We start from the raw sequence: 27,865 nt of genomic DNA, 5'->3' as shown, positions 1-27,865 counted from the left end.
AGATGCAAGTGACATTAGATTACATGAAGGTACCGTCACTCACGTTACGTCACTCACGTTACTTCCTCTTCATGGTTTCTAACACGGTATAAACTCTGAGTTTGATGAACTGCAACATAATGAAACTCTTTTTCTAATAATATGAACTTTTCTCTCTGCCATAAACACAAAAACTCTCAACCACATTTTGCATTAAAACAAGGTGCCATGACTATCAAAAATCAATGATTTAGCCAAAAAACAAGTTTTTTGACTTAAAATCACACTTAAAGAGGTTGTGGAATGCTCGAAGACATTTCCGTCATCTTTCGGGTATATGTAGCCTAAGGTGTGATGAAATAAAAATGACTATTTTTTCTGTCATGAAATGAGTACAAAGGGTACTTTTGAGAGCTATTTTTTAGGTCCTGTTTCGACCCGAACGTGCAATTTGTGTAAAAGTCGTCGTTGCGGGCAGCAAACAAAACACAGTAAATCGTGACGTAATAAACAGGACTCGTTTATGCTACTCTGCATCGGGAGTCCTGTTTATTACGTCACAATTTACTGTGATTTGTTTGCTGCCCGCAACGACGACTTTTACACAAATTGCATGTTCGGGTCGAAACAGGACCTGAAAAATAGCTCTTAAAAGTACCCTTTGTGGTCATTTCATGACAGAAACAATAGTCGTTTTTATTTCATCACACCTTAGGCTACATATACCCGAAAAATGACGGAAATGTCTTCAAGCATTCCACAACCTCTTTAAGAGAGACCTTACAGATGGTTTAAGCGTAGAAAGCCACTGAATGGGGTACCACATAATCTGTTTGCATGCATTGTATATATTACTGTGAGTGTGCTCTTCTTGCAGACATCCAATTTGACTGAAGACCGTTCCAGGATTGCATCGCCAATCGCCATGGAAAAGACAGTTTCGCCAACTGCTTACCAGCTCAGCCCTACGGCAGCAGTTGCCTTCCAGCCCCATGCGCTCATATGGGACTTCGGCCTGGCGAGCAACGGCCGATTCCCTCCGAGGCAACCGGCGGGGTTCCACGTGGGCCCGGCCACCGTTCGCAGCCCAACGATGCCCGGTACCCATGCCACGTCACCGGTTGCCAACAGTGCATCCGACCAGCCAGCAGTCTTTACGTTCAATGCCTGTCCGCAAGCTCTTTCAGGTAGGATTATTAACCTCCAGGGGCGGATCTAGCTTTCAGAAAAAAAAAAGGGGGGGGGGGTTGATATGAAGGTGGTGGGGAGGGGGGAGGGGATCGGTGAAGCACGGCTTGCTAGGGGGTACGGGGCTTGCCCCCTGGACAATTTTGAAATCTACTATGCTTCATTTGGTGACTGCTCTATGTTCCGACACCCCAATGTTCCGACAACCTAGATTGTGTTACTCCCGGTTAGGGTTAGGGTTAGGGTTAGGGTTAGGGTTAGGGTTAGGGTTAGGGTAAGGAATAGGAATATGTGCAGTCGGAACATAGGGGTGTCGGAACATAGCGGTGTAACCCTTCATTTGTCCTGCATTCTAAGGCAATTTGAGAATATTCAGTCCTGGTTTGAAAATCACAGGCATGTGGTAAAAGGCACACCTGGATTTTTTCCAGGCGTGTGGTTTTTCAAGGTGTGTCATTTTCTCGGTGTGTGATTCTGTAGTCCAGGGAAATTCAGGCGTGCAATTATATTCACACCTCTCGGGAAGCTTTTAGGCGTGCGATGGCGTGGGAGTGCGATCACACGCCTCAAATCAGAAGGACTGATATATTTAGGAACTTCAGCATTCCGATTATTATTTTGGGCCCCATGTGACTTGTTTCATAACATATTAAAGTCAGCAGCTGAATGGGGGTTGCGACCCCCCCACTCCCCCACAACCAAACCCCCCACAACCCCATAATCCCACAACCCCTCCCTCCCATTTAGATCCACTACTGACCTTACTGATGATAGTCTGACCAACCAACAAACTGTAAGCTGCGTTGAACATTCTACTGTTCGTCAAATGCTACACTTTTGTTGCAATTGATACACTTTGGCTGCTCATGGTCAGTTTTGATGGGTGTTACATACAGGGTGGTGCAAAAAGAAGGAAACCCACTTTTGACAGGAATTTTTAACCTACCTACCTAACTTATTTGAACTGTTTTTGTTTGTTTGTATAACATTGTAGTAAAGGATTTAGCTCTTCAACTGTACGTGGTGAAAAAAATCTTTATAAAAAAAATCGCAAGAATAGTGTTATTATGCTCATTTGAATACAAGTCACCAAAATCACTGTTGTCAACGTGTAAGTCTAAGGCCAACAAAAAAAAGTCTCCGGTTTCTGGTATGGAGCTTGCCCAAAAAGTGGTGCGGCGACGCGGCTTTTTTTTTTTTTACCTGATTTTTTTGCTTCAAATGCCGGCTGATGACTGCAAATGGTGCCCGACTAATACTTAGTGCAAATGGGAGTCCAGAGAGGCAACATAAAGCTTATTCTCGACCATAACCCAATCTAAAAACACGTTAAAATTGTGCAGCAGCAGGATTCCAGTCAAACCAGTGAGTTTGGCGGTTTTGAGACATCATCTTTCATTGAAAAAAAAACTTTTTCATTTTGCGACGCGCATGGCTACGGCGACGCGCGCGCATACCAGAAACCGGAGACTTTTTTTTTGGCCTAAGTGTGGTGTTTTTTTGTCTTCAAATCAAGCTCCGGATCTCAGTCAAGAATGAATAAAGCCGTCCATAGACTATGGTGTGCATTCACAGGTAATACAGGAACGAGGTACCGGTACCCTATTGAAAAAATACGGGTACCCGTTAATGTTAGGTTCACATATTCCTGATTTTTAAGCTGAATCACCACGAATAGCAATTCTTGAGTACATGTATATCGGGGATGGTTCTTGGCTGCCTCGGGATGATTCTGTTTTTTTCGGTGAAAGATCATTAAAGATCGGGAAGCACCCCGACAAATTTGAATGTATGTTCAAAACTGTCGGGGGTGATTCGGGAACCAATTTCAATTCCTGGGTTCTTGCTGTATTCACAACTAATTCGGGAATGGGGGAACCCAGCATAAAGAAAACCCAGCCAAAAATTCAAATATGGGAAGTTGCTGTTCAGATTATTCATAAAGGTCGGCACGATAATTCTACCACATCGGTGCAGTGATACGGCTAGATAGGGTGCAGTGAGCTCTTCAGCTACATGTGGTAAAAGCTGCAGCTTTCCCGAGCATCATAAAACATGACATTGTTTTTCTGTGTGTCCTGTTTTTCATTTTGAAATTTTCCCACTGACATTAGAATCATTTCTTTTTCATTTTACTGAGAAGTTACTAAGTAATTTGCAAAGTTGGTGACAGGTACTCTTCCATAATTGGGTCATTCTATAAATTTGGGGTCCACTTTTTTCCCCGTCCCTGTTACATCTGACATCTATGATTGTATAATTCTGATGCACTCCTTAATGCAGACATCCTCCAAGAGTGATTATGAATAGCAAACTACCTACCCAACAAATAAACAATCATTTGAAGTCATTCTTAATGATGCTTGAATGGCAAATTACAAAGTACCAAGGTAACAGGGACGGGGAAAAATGTCACACTTTGGACCCCAAATTTATAGAATGACCCAATTGGAAACTGGTTCCTGACATTAACGGTCGGGTACTCGGGTACCCGATTCCGATGCACAGCCCTACCATGGACAAATAGGTTTAGCACATGACTATTTAAACTACCATTTCTCAGAGACAAAATTTTGCAATCATTTCTTTGTCATTTATGTTTAAAAATCAATATTTTAATCCCATTAAATTGAATTTTTGAAATATGCTAAACAAGTACCGGTAGGTGAATATTGCTGTCAAAAGTGGGTTTATTTCTTTTTGCACAACCATGTAAACAAAGTTAAACACAATTTCAGAAGACAATAAAGTAAACACGAACAGTTTGTTACATTTATTTGTTGTTATTCTTTAGCTTTGAATTTGAAAAAAAGTGAACATTTTAAACTATTTTTCAAATGGATAATCACATTTAAACAAAGATTTTTTTCTTTCTTGTTCAGCGACTTGAATGATTGATTATTGTTGGGAGAAGGATTTTTCTTAATATTTGTTGTTTTTTTTCGGAGTTTTTGTTGTTGTGTTTGTTTGGTTTAGTTGTTTGTCTGTTTGCTTTAAATTTCCAAATCTTGGACAGTTGAAAAGTTTTAGCCATATATTATATCAGTAAGCAGTTTGCAGCAGTCTTACTTTTTGTCATATATTATATCTGAACTTTCTGAAGAAGCAAAACTCCCCTGGACTACGCCGAGCACTCGTTACAAACCATGTCCAATGCTTGTTGACTCGGAAGCCATCAATTACACCATGTGTCTTCTTTTTTTTTACCTAAAAAGGGGCACACGTTTCAACATTTGAAAGTGAAAGAGGACCATAAGGCAAAAAAATAAACAGTTTATGAAATAATAATAAAAAGTAGCAACACCAAACCAAACAAGTCCGACGAAAAAAAAAACAAACCCATTTAGATTCCTATCCAATTGGAAAGTTTCGGTATCCTGTGAAACCAAAGCGGTGTTTATCTTTTCTGAAGTGATGTTGACAAAGCAGGACCACAAATTTGCGATCACTTCCCAAAAGAGTAGACATACTACGCCTACATGTACAGTATATGTGCAACTTCCAGTTTCAATGTGTATACAGGTTGAGGATGTACCATACATGTACATAGTTTTTAAACATCGATTACGGTATGCCAAAACAAACGCGACAAGTCATTTTCCTCAAAATGGAAGGGGAGTGGCTGTTCCGGCCGGCTGTTAAAGGGAATATACAACATTTGCAAACATCGAAAAATAAAACTACCAAGTTTTTACGAAATACCTTACTACATTGTAGGATGTTGGTAAATGACAGTCTCAAGCATCTTGTAAAATTATGGCACTTGGTGTGAAGTCTTTTTCAAGAAAATGGTATTTTTGTAAACATTTCCAATGGTGGTCGGCCGACCAGCGTTGGAAAAACCTAACTATTTTTCAACTACTGCTCCAAATTTACCATTTTTTCAGTCCAAATTTTGTTTGCTATTGGTTACATGTTCATGATGAACGGGTGCAGGCCAGCTAGACTGGTTCCCTTGCCTTACAATTTTCCATCATCTATAAATTGATCCATTTTATCTTTTGTGGAGTCAGGGAACCAGACTACTTGAGCATTTTTGTTTTTCTTGGTTTTCCCAACCTTTTCGAACACCAAACTTAAAAAATGTCAGTGTAACAATATTTGATCTATTATACTAACCTCTCAAATAGTTCATTTCTGAAAATTACAGCAAAAGCCAATGATGTACATTCCCTTTAAATGTAACCGTTGATAATACTACCGGTATATTGTATTACTAAGGGAATAAATGTGTGTTTGGGAGGTATCATAACACTCTGTTTAAGACCGGTGGGAGTCTGGATGGGCGATAATTACCCTCGGCTTCGCCTCGGGTAATTATCGCCCATCCAGACTCAAACCGGTCTTAAACAGAGTGTTTAATACCGACCGAACACACATTTATTCCCATTCATAAATACCTTTTCGGTCCAAAATAAAAAAGAAATGTCAAAAGCTAGACGTTGCCAACCATTTTGTTCAACAATTTTACATCATGTTTTACGAAACACCCCTCTGACTATAATATGGAATGCCCCTCCACAACTCGTTACCTAATAGGGACACTGGCGTGCGCGTCGCGCGTACTGCGCGATGTCGCGCAAAACGCAGCTGGGCTGGTGAAGTGTGAATTTTGGACCATGAAATACTGATTCACTGGTAGTACATTGCGCATGCATACACGAGGAATGTTAACGTTCAACCAATGAAACATTAAAAGGCACTGGATTTCATAGGAGTCCAAATTTCATGTGACACCGGAAAAGCGTTTAAGACCAGCTACCGTAGCCATGTCTTTATCATCCGTTTAAGACCGGCCACGTGACGGGTTCTCGACCAATAGGAATGCGTAAACTGTCTGAGGTATTTATGAATTTCTGTTTATTATACCCTGAAAAATCCATAAAACAATAGAGTGCTTAAATAATATGTATTGGGTGGTTTTTTTTAAAAGGGTCCATGTTGTGAATCTCTCTCAGGAACACATTTTGTGCAACTTTCTACTCCTCGTAAATGTGTGTTGAAAACTATTTGACATCCCTATTTGGTAAATTTTATTGAAAAGTGCACTTAAAAACTTTACAAATTGTCCATGTTTTTCCAGTCAACTGAGGGCGCTGTTGCTGTGATGTCATGTCAGGAAGACACTGTTCAGTTTAGGAGTTTTCAGTTCAAATTGTGCTCCTAAAATTTGCTTATTGAAAACAATTGTGAGAAAGGGTTGCTCATCGGCTTACTGACACAACAACAAATCACCAGTGAGAAAATTTATGACAGGAAAATATCCAAAACTCTAGAAACTTTTTTGTGCTGAAATAGCTGTATCATTGAAGTTTCTGTTCGGAATGACATCACAGTTTTGCTCATGAATATGCGAATTCGCATTAGCATAAAATAAAAAAAAAAAATGGCACCAAAATACCCTTCATAATGGCAAAACGAAAAATTTAAAATGAGTTTAAATCGGGCACAAAGGTGGATTTTCAAGGATAGCGTTAAAAAAAATTACATTGCATGCCCTTTAAGTGGTACATGTACAGGGAGTACCAGGCAGGGCGGTACAGGGACTTTCGAGTTACAGGTACAGTACCAGTAGATCACTTGCAGCTATCCAAAAAGTAACCCACCAAATTATTGTTAAAAAGCTCACTTGGTTTAACCCTAAAGGGGCCGGGTTATTTTGACCATCTCTCAGCCGGGGGGGGGGGGGGGGGGGGGGGGCGGATTCCGCCCCCCCCCCCCTAAGATCTCGGCCATCGAGCGACGAAAAATTTTGAAACTCAGCACATGCATAGAGCAACTCTTCCTAAACATGCCCAAGACCAAGAAATTTCATGACTATAGGTCAAAGGGTTTTGGAGTTATGGCTAATTAATTATTCATATGTATGAATGGCAATTCTGCTCGGTGTACACGACACATGCGAAAATTCAGTTTTTACGGCGCGTAGCGCCGGAAAATTTTTCGCTACCGGCTAACCCGTTGTCCGATTTTTATGTTTTTGGTATCAAAAGATGTGCAAAGCACGAGGCTAAAAAGTCATAACAGCTCGGGTCGCGAAAAAATTTTTTTTAGAAGCTATCGCGGAAAATGTTGAGGGGGGGGGGGCGGATTCCGCCCCCCCCCGGCCCTTTTAGGGTTAAAGATAGTAATGACACTAAACTCCCTGTGAAAGTATTCCTTCTGGCATGCTGTCCGAAGGAAACAGTAAGAGGTCATTTCCAAAGATGAGAAAATTGCTCTGCTTCTTCTGAAGTCAGGTCAGGGAGCCAGACTCCAAGAACAGCATCTTTTCTTGGTTTTTTTTTCAAGTATATAACACAAAACTTTAAACTTGTCAGTGTATGTAACGATATTTTCTATAAAATACTACCCCCAAATCCATCCATTTCTGAAAATCACAGCAAAAGGCAAATGTTGCACTAGTACCGGTAATTACTTTGAAGTTTCATCCAGTTACAAGTACATATACATCGTAGGTCAGTAATATTAAATGTTGTATTGGGTGGGGGGGGGGGGGGGGACAGGTATAGAGGAAGTATGCACCAATGTTTAATACCCAAAGCAGAAAAAACAGGACCACAATGACAGGAAACAGAGAGATTGGAATTAGGAAAACAGAATTTGGAGTTGTCCAAACAAACAATTTTAAAAACAGAACCATTTTTGTGGCTCAAGTTCCGTAATTGCTAATCGTACTTATACAGATACCTGTAAGTATAGAACGAAAGTTTATCTTCGTTATAAATGTGCACCTGCACTATCTTGTTTCAATCTTGATTTGGAGTCAACTTCAAGTAAACAGAGTTGTAAAAGTTGTTTTAAAGACCCATGACAAGGAAATGCATGGTTTTGCCATCCAAGAATTTCCAAGTTGATTAAGAGCTTAGTTACATACGTACATGTATGTATGTGCTTGGCCCTTTTAAACTGGCTACGCGTGCCTGGATGTGGATAATGGCCCAAGCTGCATGCCAGAGGTGGCAGCAAGTCATTTTTTGCAATCCCAAGTCAAGTCACAAGTCATTGTTTGCAAGTCCAAGTCAAGTCACAAGTCATTGTTTGCAAGTCCAAGTCAAGTCACAAGTCATTAGGTCCAGTCACAAGTCAAGTCACAAGTCATTAGGTCCAGTCACAAGTCAAAGCACAAGTCATTTGGTCTTAAACACAAGTCAAGTCGCAAGTATCTTTGTCCAAGAACACGTCAAGTTGCACATTATTTTGTTTTAGCTGAAATAAGCTAAAAGAGCCTGGCGTCATCTTACAAGTTATTTTGAACATGCCTCCTTAATTCCCCTTTTTCAATGTGTTGCTATTACTATTATTGTAGTTTATCACATATCTGTCGGATATTAGCCCTTTGTATACTTTAATAAATTTACTTCACATTGTAGAAATAAATGTTGAGATGACATGAAAAAAAGACTTCACTCACTCGATTACATGTAGTATACATGTACTAACACTTTATTGTTCAATTTTCATGTATACTAAACGCCTACCAATGGGTTAGGCTATCCGGTATTTTACATGCAATTGACAAAGGCCTGCTTTCTTTTCATGAAAGGTTCCTTTCAAAGTTTGTTCAACCATTACATTAAGCAAGAGACTTGGTCATTGAAAACTGTGTAGTTTGTTGTGACAGTCTTATTGAAAACTTTTGAAACTAGTGGGAATCTATTCATTTTACTGGATTTAGCGTCTGACTTGGGTTGGTAACAAGTCATTTTTTGCAATCCCAAGTCAAGTCACAAGTCATTGTTTGCAAGTCCAAGTCAAGTCACAAGTCAAAGCTGGTATTTACAAGTCAAGTCACAAGTCACAAAAATAGTGACTCGAGTCCGACTCGAGTCCAAGTCACATGACTCGAGTCAGCAACTCTGCTGCATGCTATGGGCCCACTGATCTCTATATAAAGACTGGATAGCGGATATGCATACAACATTCACACAGTAGACTTTGCATATTGACCAATTCGCCCCCGGTCTCACGAAGATGGCCGCGTATATACGAACGTTCTACGCGTAAATACGCGCGCGTTGTATCAACAGTTGACGCGCATTTTGGTCACGTACACATATTATGATGTTCTAAAAAGGACACATTTCCGTAGTGATTATTATTTCAAAAACGCCGAAAAAGTGATTTGCGGCATTATAAAAGTAACCACGACGTTAGAAAAATTGTAGTAAACCTTGGTCAGTTGGTCAGTGGTGGTGGCCAAAATATAAGTCAAGTGAACCGCGACGTTACAAAAGAAATCATGCTGTCTATAAAAACGACAACTTGTCCTTTGTAGATCAGCAGCCGGTCTCACCAATATGGCGTCAAATTCGTACATTGTGCGGCTCTTTATTAGCTATCCAGTCTTTACATAGAGATCAGTGCATGGGCCATTATCGGCGAACAGGCCCCTACCGGTAGCTGACAGTGCTAATGTTTAATACTGGCCAAGCACTTAGGTATACGTGCCTTTTGTTCAAAAAGTCAAAAACAAGTAAACAAATCACACATTTCCAACAATTTTAAATAACATTTTGTACTTCATGTTTTGTGCAACACCTCTCTGGCCATGTCTATGATGTGTGCCTGGCGCGTGTACAGGGTGTTAAAAAAAAAAAAAAGGAAACCCAACTTCAAAGAATGAGTATGGACAGACGATATGTTTACTGCTATACATGTGATAAAACTGGTATCAGCTGAAAGGGTCATCTCTATGCTTTTCAATGATACCGTGTTTAAGTTTTCTGAGTCATGCATCACTGAGCATCATTGTCTTGAAAACTGGATGCAAAAATGCAGTTGGTTCACTTTCATAAAAAAAACCCACTGGGCACTGTGTGCCTATTGCTATGGAAATGTCTGTGAAATGGCTTGAATGTTAATCCTCCGGAAAATCCTCCTGGTTTCTTTTTATGCACTCGTGTCTTCTTCTTATTCTCATGCACACCATGCCTATTGTGTTGGACATGAAAGTGAACCAACTGCAATTTTGCATCAAAATCTCATGACAGTTTTATAGCCAGTAAACATTTCGCCTGTCCATACTGGTTCTTCAAAGTTGGGTTTCCTTTTTATTGAAACACCCTGTATAGTGCTCAGTCTCCTTTTAATTTTATGGAAATTGGCACACGCGCAGTGTGTACGTACTGTGCCATGTGGCGCTGCGGTGTTTTCTCGACCAATAGGAATTAGAAAACTGTCTTATGTATACATTGTAAATGACTTTTCGTATTTCAACATACACAATGTACAGACACGTTTGTTTATGGTGTAAATCGAGGATTTTCTTTTGTTCCTCTTCCCTTTTCCTTTGTTTGTACTCTTAACTTTTTTTTGTAACAGCTCTCATTTGTTTTGTACACGTTTTCCAACCGAGGAGTCCTCGATTTAGTTTCTGTCCTCGATTCATCGATGATGTTGCACGTGTGTGTCCTCGATTTACACCATAAACACGTGCAATGAGAAATACAGATTATGGGTATTGGCGAAAACGTCGTTATACATGTACGCGTACATGTACCGGTAAGTGTACATCATGTACATGTACATTTGTATAATGACCATTAGTGCTTGTGGATGGTTGGGAATGCATGTTGCGAAATATTCAACTGAATATTCCTGAAATGAAACTTTTACATTTTACCTTTAACTTTTAATTTGAGACGGAACTGGGCACAGGTACTATAGTGGAGAAAAATGTCAAAAACTGAACGGGGCGATTTTGTTTCTTCGCTTTTAAAATTGATAGGATCACATGTACAGGTACCAGCATGTCTATACATGTAGTTTAAAGAAACTATAAAAAGCATGGAATAAAAGTGTTTTCAATGAAAAGAAAGGCATATTTCATTTTCACGACCACAAAAACAGTCGAAACTTTAAAGGCCTTTTTCTCAGTACAGGTATTTTGCTTTTTTGACATGTTGTTGATAAGGGGTCCGCTCATAAGTCCGACGCCTCATAAGTCCGACAAAATCGCATCCACTAACCAAATAAAGGCCCATAAGTCCGACGCCTCATAGGTCCGACGCCTCATAAGTTCGACGCTTCATAGGTCCGATGCCTCATAGCTCCGACGCCTCGTAAGTCCGACAAATTAAACGCCTCGTTTTTCCGTTGTCGGACTTATGAGGCGTCGGACTTATGAGGCGTCGGACCTATGATGCGGAATAAATAAATGTTATGTCTCATAAGTCCGAAGCCTCATAAGTCCGAAATTTCGGACTTATGAGGCGTCGGACTTATGATACGGCCCCGTTGATAAATGCGAACTTTAAAGGACGTGTTATCGCTCTCTGATGGCTGATAAATATACATGTAGGTCACTGCCTGTGACTACTGGGAAAAATTAGTGATGTCCATGTACCTATGGAATTCTTCCCCAGTCGGATTTTGCCAGAATGCCACACATATAATGTGTTCAAATTGTAATTCTAACCATTGATTGCATATACACGTATATATTAATGTTATTGGTGATTGTTAATTTCTGCATTTCCAAAGGATGAAAAGAAGGACACAATATCATATTACAATGACTACGCGCCCCAGTTATAATACAATACCGAAGTCTTATAGCGCACGTATCTACCAACAATTAGGTACCCAAGGCGCTGGAAATCATGTCTATTATTAGAGACAGGTAAATGACGCACATGAGAAATATGAGAACCATTATGTTGCACCTTTATAATGGTTTACAAGGTGCTGCGGCGCATTAAGCAGCCACTGCCAAAAACACCGGGGCAAACCCCTTCTCTTGGCGATAAGTGTTACTGGGTTCTTTAACGTGCATTACACAACACACGGGACCTACGGCTTTACGTCCCATCCGAAGGACGAAGCAATAATGGTAAAGTGCCTTGCTCAAGAGCACAAGCACCAGGTTCCCACAGTCAGGATTCAAACCCATTTACCATGGTACATAAGTCGAACAACAGTAGAAATACCGGGTAGTGCAAACATGTAATGTAAGCCACGTATACAACAATACAATTGTTGGAGGATCACTTGCAACTACTCTGAAAAATACATTGTACATGTAGCGCGGTACCTACGTGTACCAATTAAATGCCATGATACACCTCGCTCAAAGTGAAGATAGGACTGGTATCAAATACCTTGTGAAAATGATTGTTCGGGAGAAATAATAATGTGGTGATTGGTATGTACAGGTGTGTAAGGTTTCAAAGTGCTTTTATTTAGCCCTGTTCATCAGGAATGAGACCATTCGTTCTGCAGCAGCACGAGATCGGTGCAATTTGGTCTCTACTTTTTATTATTATTATTATTTTATTATTATTTTATTAAAAACCACAAATCGTGACCCAAAGGTCAAATTGCATGTGATCATAACAATTAAAACTTTAAAATATAAATTAAGAGTGTACATGTATGTACATTTAAAAACTGTAACACAAAAAGAAAAAAGAAAAAGAGTAAAGAAATACTCATTCACAGAACTCATACAAACCGAAGACACAGACATGATTAAGCTAAATACCATCACACCCCCCCCCCCCCCAACAGGTGAATTCCATCTTGCTTAATTGTTTAAAATTCTAGTAAAAAAGAGGATGGGGCTGTTATGAAAGCGACTGGTTCGAGTTGGCAAGGATGAAAAATTATGGCTATTACGAAGGGTTCTCCCATGACTCTCCTGTCTGGTAGGAGGCATAATTGAATCTGTACGGATGTTAAGTACCAAGCTGTATGTTATGTACCAAGCTGGTACTTTCACAGATATCCATTTATACTCCTGGGTGGAGAGAGGCAATCATAGTAAAATGTCTTGCTCAAGAACACAGTAACCATGTTCACCGTCATGGGCACACTTTGTGACGTGCGTTACCAATGGAATCCAGTTACTAGACAAAAAAATGTGCATGTTTTCTCTGTTTTCTCAAAATGTATATTTGCCCCTGAACTAAAACTGCAAAAAAAGTTAAGTGCATACACTGTACACCCTGCTTCAGAGTTTTAATACTTTTGTTGCTTCAAATGTACAAAAAGCAAATGATCCAACTTGCTCTTTTAAGTGCTCAGCAATTAAAAAAAAAAATTCAATTTGACTGCTGATGACACAATTTATGTACAGAGTGCTTAAAAGAAACCTTTTTTGGGAGGGGGGGGGGGGAGGGGGTGTTTTATTACATTTGTTTCATTGTCACAAAAGTTGCAGGGATTTTTCCCCGAAGTAAATGATTGAGTTTTTGACCAAAGTGCATTCTGCCGGTTGCCACAAAAAAACAAAAACAAACAAACAGAGACTTTGTGTGGTCGTCAAGTGCAGAAGTCGATATCCCACCGATAGAGAGCAGTAACTGAGACAAAAAGATGACTTTTTGGTGCCTTCCGTTTCGTGGCCGGGTTTTAGTTTGACCAATCCCAATCAAAAGTACCTTTTGCTAAAAAAAACCTCATCCACGCAAAGAGGAGTTTTCTGAGAAAATAATTATCTTGGGAAGACGGCCGTACGTGGCCAGGAGGAATTTGATCGACATGAAAGATTCTTTGTGATGACCAACTGACATTTAGCGGGCTAAATTCAGTCCATGCCAAGTTGTTGTTTCACACTGCGATGGGGATATTAGAGCAAGAGATTAGCGTGGCGTGACCTTATCAAATTTGCCGAAGGGACAGACGGTCGACTTAAACCCCTTTTTCTCTGCAGTAATGTCAGGGCTATTCAAAGACTAATTTAAAGTACATGTTTATCAGATTACAGGGGCTTTCAAAGTCTGAAATTCACAGAAAATCAAATTTGTTTTTAACGTTACATGGTTATTTTTGTACCTTAACACCCCCCCCCCAAAAAAAAAGTTGTTAAAAAGAAAATATGGTTTTGCAGTTTGCTAGAAAAAAACACACACCTGGGAATTCATTGTTATCTTGGTACCGGGGTACATTACAAAACATAGGAACTAGGGGTTACAAGCAGAGATTTGATATTTCCTGGAAAAAAATGAAATCCCTCCGGAATCGATGTTCAAAATTCCGCGATATTTTGTGCGTGATGCACTCAGGGAAATGTCATTTCGCATCCTTTGGGACAATGATTAAAAGGAATTTACATTTTGATAAACATTTCCTGAAAATGAATAATCTTGGTCCAACCAGAGAGTATCAAATTTCAAATTCCAATTTTTTCAACTTAATTTGAAAACAACTGTTTTTCCCATCAAAATGGTACGAGCATATCTTTGAATAAACGTGTTACACGTTTGATCTGCCCATTATCCTATTAGAGATATGGTACACTGTATGGCAGACACAATAGCAGGGCGCTGTTTGATTTGGGTAAAGTCTTTTGTATGTATATGTACACTCCAATCAAATAGCACACTCCTATGTGTTGACCATCTCTAAAACAGGCTAGTTGCAGAAAACAGTGCTAGGCGATACACAGAAGCTAGCGTGTGCAAAAAACTACAACATTCAGAAAACAAATTTGAAGGGAAAATACAACATTTGCAAATATCGAAAAATAAAACTAATAAGTTTTTACGAAATACCTGACTAGGATGTTGGTAAATGACAGTCTAAAGCATCCTGTAAAATTATGGCACCTGGTGTGAAGTCATTTTCAAGAAAATGGTATTTTTGTATACATTTCCAACGGTGGTCGGCCGACCACCGTTGGAAAAACCTAACTATTTTCACTTACTACTCCAAATTACCATTTTTTTCAGTCCAAATTTTGTTTGCTATTGGTTACATGTTCATGAACGGGTGCAGGCCAGCTAGACTGGTTCCCTTTCCGTACAATTTTCCGGCATCAATACATTGATCCATTTCATCTTTAGTGGAGTCAGGGAACCAGACTTCTTGAACATTTTTGTTTTTCTTGGTTTTTCCAGCGTTTTCAAACACAAAACTTCAAACATGTCAGTGTAACAATATTTGATCTATTACATGTATATTAACCCGGCTCAAATACCGGTAGTTCATTTCTGAAAATTACAGCAAAAGCTTTGAGACTTTCATTTAAAGCAGTATAATATGAATATCTTGTCTGGTTTTCCAGGGAAATTTCCCCTGAGCTGGAGCAAAGAGGAAGTGGAAGACTGGCTGAAGTGGTGCGTGCAGGAATTCTCCCTTGGGGGAGTGGAACTGCGAAGGTTTTCCATGAACGGCAAAGCGCTCTGCCTACTGACTAAGGAAGGATTCCAGCATCGGGCACCGTACGCCGGGGATGTGCTGCACGACTTGCTGCAGAAACTGCTCAGAAAAGGTGCAATGTTACAGGACGTTTGCGGGTTTTGCCCTTTCACCGACATTTTTTCCCTTTTTTCTAAACACTGATTAGGGTTTGTGAACAAAAAAAAATCACAAAATTACTTGGGTGGGACTCGAACCCATGAACTCCTGCTTACTATTGCAGATGTCTTACCACACAAGACTATTGAGCTTGCTGTGGTCGGCTCAAGGGCGGATCCAGAACACAATTTTGGAGGGGGCCAAAAAAATTTTTGGTCCCCCCAAAAAGTTGGATTCAAATTTTTTGGATTCTAGAAGCTCTGTGGTGCGATCTGAGGCAATTTCTGACCACTTTAACCAATGTTTTTTTGAGGAAAAGATGGTGGTGTACTCATTGCCTGCCTTTATTGCGATGTCACATAAAAAAAAAAAAAAAATATTGGTTTCGTTTTTGGGGGGGGGGGCCATGGCCCCCTTTGGCCCCCCCCTGGATCCGCCCTTGGGTCGGCTGGCTGGTTCAAATCTGATAATAGCAGCGGGTATCAAACTATTTATAAGATGGAATTTGCACCCGGAAATAGGCTACTGGGTTTTGCCTAGTTACCAGAGTTGAACCTCACATGCTGACGTTGCAAACTTAGCAAGTTCTTCTTCAGAGGCTAAAACAGAAATGACAGAGGTACATACATTAACATGGGGGTGCACACAAACATGCAGGGCTGAAAGAAGAAACACAGCAGTTTGCAGCAGTCTTACTTTTTTTCAAAACAAAATCAGGCCAACTTAACTCACTCTTTGGCTGACAAAAGTCTCCAAGATTTTTAGGAGGCAAAGACAAGGTCCTCAGTATTCCATCAGCAAAGTTTGAGGTCTCAATTCAATTTTGAAAGGATAGTTTTCTTCAATATTTGTTTCAGGTGCCAGTCTACTTTCTTGTATCGCATGTTTTCAATACCGTAAGTTTTGGGAGTCTCATACAAAGTATTGAGAGTCCCAAATTTTTGGACTAACATAGTTAGCATGATTACAAACACAAATACTTTTTTATAAACAATATATTCAGCGTTGTCTAAAGGCTAAAGAGAAACAAATCACAAGCTTACTCGGGTTGGACTCGAACCCAGGACCACAATTCTGCCCACCTTCCCATTCTGCCCAGCTGTCCATTCTTGGGAGTCGGAAGTGCTGATAATTACCCATCCAGACTCCGACCTGTCTCAAACAGAGTTTTTAATACCTCCCAAATAAACATTTATTCCCTTATTAAAGGGAATGTACAACATTTGCTTTTGCTGCAAGTTTCAGAAATAAATGGATTTGGAGGATTAGTATGTTATAGCAAATATTGTTAAAATGACCAATCATGTTCTTGTAGTCTGGTTCCCTGACCCCACTTATAAGATGAAACAGAGCAATGTACAACCTTTGCGGAATTGTAAGGTCAGAGAATCAGTCTAGCAGGCTTGTACCCCTTCACAGGTGTGTAATCAATTGCAAAGAAAACGCGGAATAACTAATTATGAAAAATTAGAAGCACTATTTAAAAAAAGCCAGTTTTCTCCAACGCTGGTCGGCCGACCAGCGTTGGAAAAATCCCATTTTTCTTGAAAATGACAGCACACTAGGAGCCACGATTTTACAGAATGTTTTAGACTGTCATTCCCTAACAATCCAGTAAGGTATTTCATGATAATTTGATCATTTCGTTTTGTGATGTTTGTAAATGTTGTATCTTCCCTTTAACTCCCAGGGGGCGGGAAAAAAAACCCTTTAAAATTGGAGGATTCAGGACTAATTAAAAGGGTTTATTTAACTTTACACGGTACATGTTGCAGACCTCATTAAAGCTACACTTTTCTTTTTGAAACCACATTGGCCTAAACCAGCCAGACCATATCCTTTTCCCCCCGAGTAACGAGCACGTTCCGGTACATATGTATCAAATAACTTTGGAGATCCAGACATATCGGGTCAGTGAACTATACATGTGTACACGTGTTCCATGAAAGAAAATCAAATGAATACACCGAAAAACTCTGGAGTTGACTGTTGACATTAAAGGGAATATACAACATTTGCAAGCATCGAAAAATAAAACTACCAAGTTTTTACGAAATACCTTACAGGATGTTGGTAAATGACAGTCTAAAGCATCCTGTAAAATTATGGCACCATGTGTGAAGCCATTTTCAAGAAAAGTGGTATTTTGTATAAATTTCCAACGGTGGTCGGCCGACCAGTGTAGGAAAAAACCTAACTATTTTTCAACTACTGCTCCAAATTTACCAATTTTTTTCAGTCCAAATTTTGTTTGCTATTGGTTACATGTTCATGAACGGGTGCAGGCCAGCTAGATTGGTTTCCTTACCTTACAATTTTCCGGCATCTATAAATGATCCATTTTATCTTTAGTGGAGTCAGGGAACCAGACTACTTGAACATTTTTGTTTTTCTTCGTTTTTCCAGTATTTTTGAACACAAAACTTCAAACATGTCAGTGTAACAATATTTGATCTATTATATACTAACCCCTCAAAATAGTTTATTTCTGAAAATTACAGCAAAAGCCAATGATGTACATTCCCTTTAACTAGTACCAGTAGGTTAAAAAAATTATAAATCTAAGTAAAGTACTGACAAGATCTTATTGACATGTCACTTTTGTGATACTTTGACCAGGTGTATGAACAGAGCCTGAAGGCCCTAAGATGCAAAACAGGTTTTTTGTTAAATGCAGCCTTTAAAAATGCACCTTTCTGTCCCATTTAACCTTATTTTAAATTTTCGTTTTGCCATTTTCCAGGGTATTTTGCTGCCTTTTGGAGTTTTTATGCTAACATTAATTTCCATATATTCAATGTGTAAAAAAAGCAGATTTTAAGAATTGTGAAATTCAAAGTAAGTGTTGCACATTAAAAAATAAGTCACAAAAAAAACTACCTTTAGGCCGAAAAAAAAGTCTCCGGTTTCTGGTATGGAGCTTGCCCAAAAAGTGGTGCGGCGACGCGGCTTTTATTCTTTTTTTACCTGAGTTTTTGCTTTAAATGTCGGCTGATGACTGCAAATGGTGTCCGACCTAACTTAGTGCAAATATACATGTATGGGAGTCCAGAGAGGCCACATCAAGCTTATTCTCCACCATAACCCAATCTAAAAACACATTAAAATTGTGCAGCAGCAGGATTCCAGTCAAACCAGTGAGTTTGGCGGTTTTGAGACATCATCTTTCATTGAAAAAAAAAACTTTTTCATTTTGCCGATGCGCATGGCTACGGCGACGCGCACGCATACCAGAAACCGGAGACTTTTTTTGTTTGGCCTTAGGCCTAAATCACAAACGTTGATTCTGACAGACATACATGTATGACAAAGCTATTTTGTCATAAAAAGCACCCTCGTCTTGAAACCTAGAAGATAACCCGTACTCAGTGTAAATGTACATTTACATACATTGCACATGTACATTGTACAAAGACGATACTGTACAATCTTTTTAGCACCTTTACCGGGTACACTTTACAATCTTTTAACACCTTTACACTTTTACAGTTCATGGGCGTCAATCGGTGGGGGGTGGGGGAGACAAGTTCCCACTTTTTAAAGTGGGGAATATCATCGGTTGTTCCCCCACTGTTTGCGTCCCTGAAAAAACGTGTAGCCCACTATGATTCCATACTGGTAGCTCGGACTAGCTGATTCAATAACTCAAAACAGGATGATATTTTGCTAAAAAAAAAAAATTGGTTTTATAATGTAGTGGTCAGAAATTGCCTCAGATCGCACCACAGAGCATCTAGAATCCATTCCCCCCCCCCCCCCCCGGGCCCTTAAGTGGGCCCAGAACAAGGTATATCCCCCCCCCCACTTTTGAGTGGGGAATATCATCGGTTGTTCCCCCACTGTTTGCGTCCCTGAAAAAAATTGTAGCCCACTATGATTCCATACTTGTAGCTCGGACTAGCTGATTCAATAACTCCAAACTCCAACAAGGATCAAGGATGATATTTTGCTAAACAAAAAATTGCTTTTATAATGTAGTGGTCAGAAATTGCCTCAGATCGCACCACAGAGCATCTAGAATCCATTTTTCCCCCAGGGCCCTTAAGTGGGCCCAGAACAAGGTTTCCCCCCACCCACTTTTAAGAAGCTATTCACGCCCTTGAGTTAAGTATGTGTGCAGTGCAAAACCCATTTTATCTGATCCAATCACGGTTCAGTGGTCTCTCATAGCAAAAAAAAAGACCCCCAGCAATGCCAGCATTGATCACCAATAGTAAAAACCTCTTTTTCCCCAGGTACAGCCAACCTTGTTCAATTCACCAGGGTACCGGTACGTGACCATGTTGGCACTGAGTCAATAGGGAAATGATCTTATTATTTTCATATATAGGGTGTGCACTAGTGTACGTGGAACAAACAACGCTGGTGTCACCTTGTTCCAGTCAGAGCAACCATCAACAAAGAAATGCAAAGCGGAAAAAAAGTAGATCGTTGGCCAAAAGGGACTGTCCCAATCGAGTCTGAGTTCCAAGAACTTGCTCAGGTTGCCAGAAACAAAGAACTTTGACCTAGCTCTGCCAATCTGGGGGGAAAGAGTTGACTTGCAATTGCTTTCTGTTCAATTCAAATTATTCATTGAATAACACTTCATTCATTGATTTGAATCCTGTTTCGTGGGAATTGGGCATTGGTCCATCAACTTTCTACTCTGTTGGAAAGAATGCAACTGATTTTTTTTTCCTGTGTTCTTAAAGGCGATGCATGTATGCAACATTTGCAAACATCAAAAAAGAAAACTGCCAAATTATTGTGAAAAACATGTGCCTTAGGCCAAATTTTTTTTTTGGTTCTGCTTCTGGTTACCCTACCGGTTCAGGCCTACCCTAATTTTTTGAGGGGGAAAATTAGGAAAAAACCCTGAAAACTATCAATTATACTACCTTTTACCCTTGACTACACGCAATTGCACCTCCATATGATCGTACACAAAAAAATTGCCTTAGCCCCCCAAAAATGATAGGTCTGCTTCCGATTACCCTATCGGTACCCACCCTATTTTGACAGCCCCTACCCTAATTTTTTGAGGGGAAAAAACAAAAACCATCAATTACTACCTTATACCCTTGACCATGTTGACTACACGCAATTGCACTTCCTATGATCGCACAAAAAATATATTCCCCCCCCCCCCCAATGAGTTCCCTACCTACATGTACCGTACCTAACCTATTTTCAAATGCCATGAAATCGGAAACAGAATTTTTAATTTTTTTGGCCTTACTTGACTGTATTAGTGAGTGTAGCCTCAAGCATCCCTTGGTGTGCTGTCATTTTTTAAGAAAAGTACAATTGTTTTAGAATCAATTTCCGACAATGGCCGACCATTATTGGCTGTCAGACAAAAATTCCGTTCTCGCTGGGTAAGCTTGTTCCCCCCCCCCCCCCCAGCAATCAGTATCGATAATGTACGGACAGGGAGCCAGTCTGCTTGCAAAGCAGATCTGTTTGTACCTGAAAAAAAAAACCCAAAAAATGTAATCCCTTGTATTGGAATTCCTTAAAGCTACAGTCCATCATTTGTAATTTGTGCATTTTGTTCGTTGGAAGCAACAAAAGAGTTCAAAATCTAATGAAGGATACTGAGCAACTAACCTGATGAAGTTTCAGCTAAGCTTCAGCTGTACATTCCAAGAAAAACAGCATTCTAAGATCTCAATTTCAAATCAAAAGTTACTGAATCATGTTTTGAATTGTTTTGAATTGCAGCTATACGCGACGTCGCGCACTGATCCGACAAATTACAACAACCGCGCGCGTGTGTGCGTCGTTCCAATACTTGTGCGCGCTTCGCTGAATAACAAAACGAACTACTACTTTAAATTTTCCTACGGTGCTTCTTAAGAATCACCGTTGGAAATGCCTTCTTTCGTTGATTATTTCAAAATGACAGCTTCCCAGAAAGAATAATTTCACAGGGAGTTTAGTTCCCTTACTATCTTTCAACCAAGTTTGTTTTTCAACAATAATTACGCCAGTTACTTTTCGGATGGCTGCAAATGATGGACTATAGCTTTAAAGGAAGAGTCCCTGTACTATTGGGGTGTGGTGGCACTCGAACAAATTTTAAAATTGAATACATGTACCGGTAGTTCATTTGTTAGCATTAGTAGAAACATTTAGTAGAAACATTGATTTCAATGTTGCCATTTCCACACAATAAAATGTTACAATGCCGTGTAAACATATTATACACAGAGCAAAATGCAATGAATTATGTAATTGTGTATAATAATGTACATGGATCAATACTAGAACAAATTTACGACAACATTTAGGTATAAGGTGAAGCGTCACGCTTTTGTACCCTAACCTATCGACAGACAAGTGGACATGACCGAGGAAAACAGAGACAGTGACAAAGGACAAAATGGACAACAGTGAGACACACAAAGACACAACCTAGAAAAACACAAACTGGTATGAGACGAGGGCATACATCTAGATTCACAAATTATAACTAGTTATTCGAATAAATGTAGAAAAAAACACAAACTGGTATGAGACGAGAGCATACATGTACATCTAGATACAAAAGTTATTAACATTCCAATGAGACGAAATTTTCCAATGAGACAAAAAGCAGTCCTCGCTAAAACTTATACTTTTATGGCTTTCAAATAAGCTTTTCAATTAGGAGCAGGACGTTCCTACGTGTATTTAAACTTAGCCTTGGTAAAGGCATTTGGCAATAGTGTCAGATGATCGGCCAGTAACATACACAGCAGCCCCACACCATGCACTTACATGCGTATATGTACTGTGCGAAGCGCGAACAGCGACCTCAGACGGCTAGGCTACAATATGCAAATCGGGTGGGGCTGAATTTTGTTCGCTCAAGAACATAAAATTATTTACAAGTTCATTCGGGAAAAAAATTGAACATTTCAAAAATCACTGGAATATTTACTTTAACTACTTTTGTATTTGATCTTTAATTACAAACATTTATTCATTAACTCTGTATTGTGTCATCGCAGGCGGGATCCACTTCTGCCAATCAGTGCCCAGTATGCAAATGAAGTCCACATCATCATCAGCCAATGAGGCAATAACCCTGGCCAGGCACCTGTGTAACGAAACTACCGCCTTAAATGGAAAAGGATTCCAGGAAATCCCGGACTATACGCAAGGTATAATTTCTCAGAAAAAAAAAAACCAAGCCATGCGCAGTAGTATACAAATAATGAATGTTTATGAGTGCAATGGTAAGAATAATTTCATGAGGCGACAGATGGACTGTTCCATTTCATAAGGCGAAGCCGAGTGGAATGGAACATTTCATCTGTCACCGAATGATTCAATGACCCTTGATCAATGACCCATGATAATTCAGTGATGAAACTTTTCAGATTTTAATCTGAAATCAGATTTTTTTTTTTACTTTTCCAATGAAATATCATCTTGTAACGATCCCACAAAAATGATTATTTAATGATTTTTCCACAAAATGTTGTTTTTTTCTTCATTATAATTTCCAAAAAAAAAAGTCCATGAAAAGTCCATGAAAACTGCACGTACAAATTTTCACAAGTGTGGTAGTTTTAATCTCTTTTACCAGTCGTGCATGGAGTGATTCTACGGTAGAAACACCTAGGCCAATGCTGATCAGATCCTTTTCCGGCTGGAGAAAAGGTTAAATACTGACTTATCACATGGAAAAATTAACTGGGTCCCATGTTGACGTGCTGCGCTGCACTGCGCGACACTGTGGCAGCTCGGACCCAAGGTCCAATTTCAGATTTTTGTTGCCAAGGCCAGTTTCACCTATGCATCACACATGTACATGTACTGGTAAAGAATGGACATTGTGGACAATGGACTAGTAAACTTCAAATCTATTTTTATGCAGTCCAGATTGCATTCAACCATGTGAATACATGGATGTACATGAAGTTTTAACAGCTCTGCTCTCATCACAGGTTTCTGTGAGAACTTAGACGAACCAAGACAGCAGTTGTTTCAAGAATTACATGTACATGTATATAAACCATTATAGTCCCCCTGCAAACCAACAGTCTGAAAGACTGAACCACACAGAAGATGAATGTAACCCCCGTCTTTTTATCTTGCAACCAGACGTGGCTTCTATCCCAAGATGCACCCCGTCTCCAAGCAGCAAGATGCCAAGCTCCAAATATAACTCCGACGAGCACTCCAATGCCCACTCCGTCAACAGAAACTATCGGGAAAATGATGGGGAGGAAAACATGCCATTGAACCTCAAAATAACAGGTAGCTTTACATAAATGGTTCCCGAAGAGCTTGTGTTTTCTTGCGAGATCAGTACCTTTTATAGAAGCTGTTGTACAAACAAATTATATCAAGTGATCTTGTTTTTCCAACAGAAGCTGCTAGTGAGAGCTCAAGCGATTCTGGGATTTCCGCATGCAGCTCCCAGGAACTTGCTGAGGAGAGGGAATCACACCCTGCTCATCCCCTCTCTGCCGTTAACATCTATGCATGCCACCCAGATCGCTCAGAAGTGAGCTGCCCCACAAGGCCGTCACAAGGTCACAGGTCACCACCAGTGGAAGGTCACAGCAAGAGGTCATCACCGGCTGAAGTTCGTGTCAGGAGGTCGTCCCTCACGGTAGAAAGCAATTACAAGAGGGGTCCACAGTCCTACGTTGGTTATCCCGCTTCTGACACCACGTTTTCCACTTATCCCACTCCTGACACCGGTTCAGATACACTCCATGTTTCCCATATCCAATCCTCTGCTGTACCTGAACAAACTGATTATAAGAATAGATGGGCTAGGTGGAATCGATACCCCGACGTGAGTTACTTCACAAATTACAAAATAAACAAAGAAGGCAAGCTTGCTGACGTTGATGCCGCAAGACATCAGCAGGGGGTGAAGCACGTTGTTTGGAAGGAGGATCATCTGAGCTTGAAGGAAGAGCGCGACCGATCACCTGTTAGATCTCGTACACATGCTAAAGAAGAACAGCTCTTTAATGGGAGTCCAGGCATTCCGTCTCCCCGACACTCTATCCCTGATAACCACTCTCGTCATTATAACTCTCATGGACAGATAATGCTAAGTGCATGTGAGGTACCAGTTATCAGGACAACAGAAAAGTTGCGACGTCATTCTTCTGACAGTGCAGCTAGTCGGAGCTTAGCTGCCTATCGCATGGAGTCCATCCCTGCTGCGCACCATAATTCATATGCATGCAAATCTCCTCAACAGAAGAGGAATTGTGCGGGGGATGGCTTTCCCAAAGTTCAGAGTGCTTTTTTCAGCCAGCAGTCCAGAAGAGATTCGTTGATGGCATCGAGAATAGGTAACCAGACAGAAGGAGAGGGCTCCTGCAAGCAGAAAGGAGGTGGGCAATGGAATTGTTTGGTGTAGATTTATCATCCAGGTTCATTTACAACATCATTGCAGAGCAGGGAATGACCTACACTGGCAAACAGTGTTAACATTTGCTAAAATTGGCAAATTTTATGCAAGTGGGATGGACTGTTTGCCACCAACGTTGGCGAACAATTAGCAATAAAGACAAACAGGCTTCTTGAGTTGTTAACTGCATTTTCCAAAATGGCCAACACAGACAACAAACATAATGATTCTATCGGGGGCCAAATTTTTCCGTTTTCCACATCCCCAGTAAGTTCATATATTTGACATTTCACTTCCAGCCACAAATCTTTCATATCCCAACACTGACACTTGTAGGATTGGCATGTTCAGGGCGACACCATGCATTCGGCAAAAAAGTGGCAGAAGCGCGGCAGTTGCTCTAAACGCCGCTTTTCTGCCGAACGTAAGTCGGTTATTCAAGATGAATGACCTCAGACAGAACATCCTGGTCACTCCACGAAATGTCCATGGGCGCCGCCATCTTGTTTTAATGCTGAACTGTAAACAGCTGGCCCGGAGGGGGGGGGGGGGGGGGGGGGTGGGGGGCTATGCGCATGTGCGTTTTAAAATGGGACCACTGTGTTGATTGAATTGCAAATTGAATTCGGCACGGCAGAAATTCGACGTTAAGAACACTGCCGCTCTTCTGCCGTTTTGAGCGGCAAGCCTTACCAAATTTACGGCAGAAGTGTGGCAGTTGGTCTAAACATCGAATTCTTGCCGCGTCGATTCAAATAGTGTCAATTTTTGAGCCATCAATTGAATTCGACACGGCAGAAGTTCGACGTTTAGAGCGGGCCTTTGTCGTTCCATTTGTGGTTGGCAAACTCAAGGGACCTAGCTACCGGGTTTACATGGTCGCAAATGTGTGAGTGGGAAGCCCTGTCTCTGCAACAATGTTGCCAATTGTTTGAAGAAATCTGTCTTGTGTTGCAATTTCAGAGTGCCGTCTTCTGTGGGATTTTCTGGCCCAGCTGCTCAACGATGACAGGTACACCCCTTACATCAGCTGGGAAGAGAAGGACAAACTCATCTTTCGCATCGTCGACCCGACCGCCGTGGCCAAAATGTGGGGGCGCCAGAAGAACCGCGACAACATGACGTACGAGAAGTTGTCGCGCGCCCTTCGCTACTACTACAGGACAAATATTATCGCCAAGGTGCCTGGACAGAAGCTGACGTACAGGTAGGAAACAGACAGTTAACTGCAAACACGCAGGCACAATTGATTCATTGATTTTTTCCCCCTAATTTTTGTGGAACTATTTGAAAATGAGGATTATCTGAAGAGAGTTCTTGTAAATACAATTGTCATCAGGGTTGTAATGACTCAAGTCGTAATTTTTGGTGACTAGACTGAGTCCCTACGGGTAAATGACTTTACTGGAGTCACTGCGAGCAAATGACTTGACTCAACTCGAGTCCCTCATCAGAAGATTTGACTTGACTGCAGTGAAGGCTAATAAGACTCGAGTCAAAAACATGAAAGCAAAACATTGCAAAAAGATATATATTCGATGACTTACGGTTCAAGGATTTTGTTCACATCACTTTGCTAATATCGTACGGTATAGCAGCTGCTTGTCATGTACAAAGATACAATGTGTCACAGACTCCCACCTCATGGTTCTGGAATGTACAAAATACTATCCAGTATAACCGGATGTTAAAACACATTTTCCAATTCGTTGTTTTATCATTGGCTCTGGGCGATTTCTTATGCAGCTCTTGGATTCGAAAGCCAGCTAAATTGACGCCCTCCTTTAAAAATTAAAACCAGATAGCCTATATGATCGAAGTTTCACTTCCGCCTCTCTGACCTAATGACTCGACTCGAGTCACTTCTTGAAAATGACTCGACTCACTTCTTTAAAATGACTCGACTCGAGTCACAAAAATCAGTGACTCGTTACAAGTCTGATTGTCATTCTTCGTACCCCAGATTTCTGCAAGATCCAAAGGACATTGCCAATGCTCCTCGCTTCTCCAAAGCTAAGAAGGTGCAGACTGCAACTCAGGACGGAGCCCTAACTGCAGATGGCGCGTCATCAAGAGAGGGCGCCATCACTCCAGGGAGTGTTCACTCGGACTCGTCGGACTCCGGTTCTGAAAGCACATCCTCCGAATCCACAGTGGTTGCCATGCCTACGGATGCAGTGGAAACCACTGCCATGGAAACAGATTTCAAGGAACAGGAAATCGTGGAAGTTAGCATAAAAGAAGAACCGGTTCAAACCGGCGATTAAGGAAACTAAGGCTTGACTACATGTAGATATGCCCATGCTATGCACATTTGTAATACTTTTTCTTGTACATATATACAAACGTAAGATGCTCTCAAATTGTATCGGGGTACGTTCCACTTACGCGAACAATGTTAACATTTGCCAACATTGGCAACATTTGAGCGCTTGGGTCTACTTGTTTGCCACCAATGTTTGCAATCGTTTACAGCAAAGGCGTATGTTTTTCCTAAGTTGTTGGTTGTGTTTCCCAAAATGGCCGACACAGACAATGAATGTAATCATTTTGTCATGGATGAAATTTTCCATTTTCCACTTTCAGTTAAAAAAAAAGAGAAGATTTTAAAAGTTGCTGTCTATACAGTAACACATGTAGGATATAGAGTGCACCGTCATTTTGACGAATTTTTGTTCAACGACATCATTCCATTTGAAGTTGGCACGTCCGTATGGTTAAGCTAAGGAACGCAAACTCGTTCACGTGACTGGAACACACGTGTTAAGTGACTTATACTTTTTACATAATTTACGATTTAATACCAATGAGTAACACCTAAAACTTTGTTCTTATTGGAAGATATGTAATTGATAAAAGTTCCATTGGATAAAAAGTTGCATCACCCGTGCTTCTCAACAAATTGGATTTTTTTTCTCTCATAAATGTTCAATTTCTACGTTTTCTTTTCCAACCCAAAAGTCCTATTTTATTTTTGTTGAGTGTCTGCAACCCTCTGGAAAAAAATGTTCCTCAGGCAAAAAAAAAAAATAGTCGGTCTCTGGTCAGACCGAAGTTCCGGAATTGACGTGGCGACGCTTTTTTTTTTTTTTGGTGGCTTTTTTTTTT

At 40.4% G+C, this 27,865-nt stretch overlaps 1 protein-coding gene across 1 annotated transcript in view; it reads left to right on the top strand.

Annotated features, from left to right (window-relative positions):
• Window positions 1-27,794, top strand: part of LOC119738174 — a 30,871-nt gene extending 3,077 nt beyond the window's left edge. The window contains exons 2-8 of the mRNA XM_038212963.1: window positions 857-1,166; window positions 15,176-15,382; window positions 22,386-22,538; window positions 23,485-23,640; window positions 23,754-24,740; window positions 25,721-25,964; window positions 26,721-27,794. Of these exons, the coding sequence (XP_038068891.1) occupies window positions 905-1,166; window positions 15,176-15,382; window positions 22,386-22,538; window positions 23,485-23,640; window positions 23,754-24,740; window positions 25,721-25,964; window positions 26,721-27,024 (2,313 nt within the window). The 5' untranslated portion in view covers window positions 857-904 and the 3' untranslated portion in view covers window positions 27,025-27,794. The remainder of the gene's footprint in view (window positions 1-856; window positions 1,167-15,175; window positions 15,383-22,385; window positions 22,539-23,484; window positions 23,641-23,753; window positions 24,741-25,720; window positions 25,965-26,720) is intronic.
• The last annotated feature ends 71 nt before the right edge of the window (window positions 27,795-27,865 follow it).

This window comes from Patiria miniata, unplaced genomic scaffold (genome assembly GCF_015706575.1).
Source record: "Patiria miniata isolate m_02_andy unplaced genomic scaffold, ASM1570657v1 HiC_scaffold_1, whole genome shotgun sequence".
NCBI classification, from domain to species: Eukaryota; Metazoa; Echinodermata; class Asteroidea; order Valvatida; family Asterinidae; genus Patiria; species Patiria miniata.
This window is presented reverse-complemented; position numbering and strand designations above follow the sequence as displayed.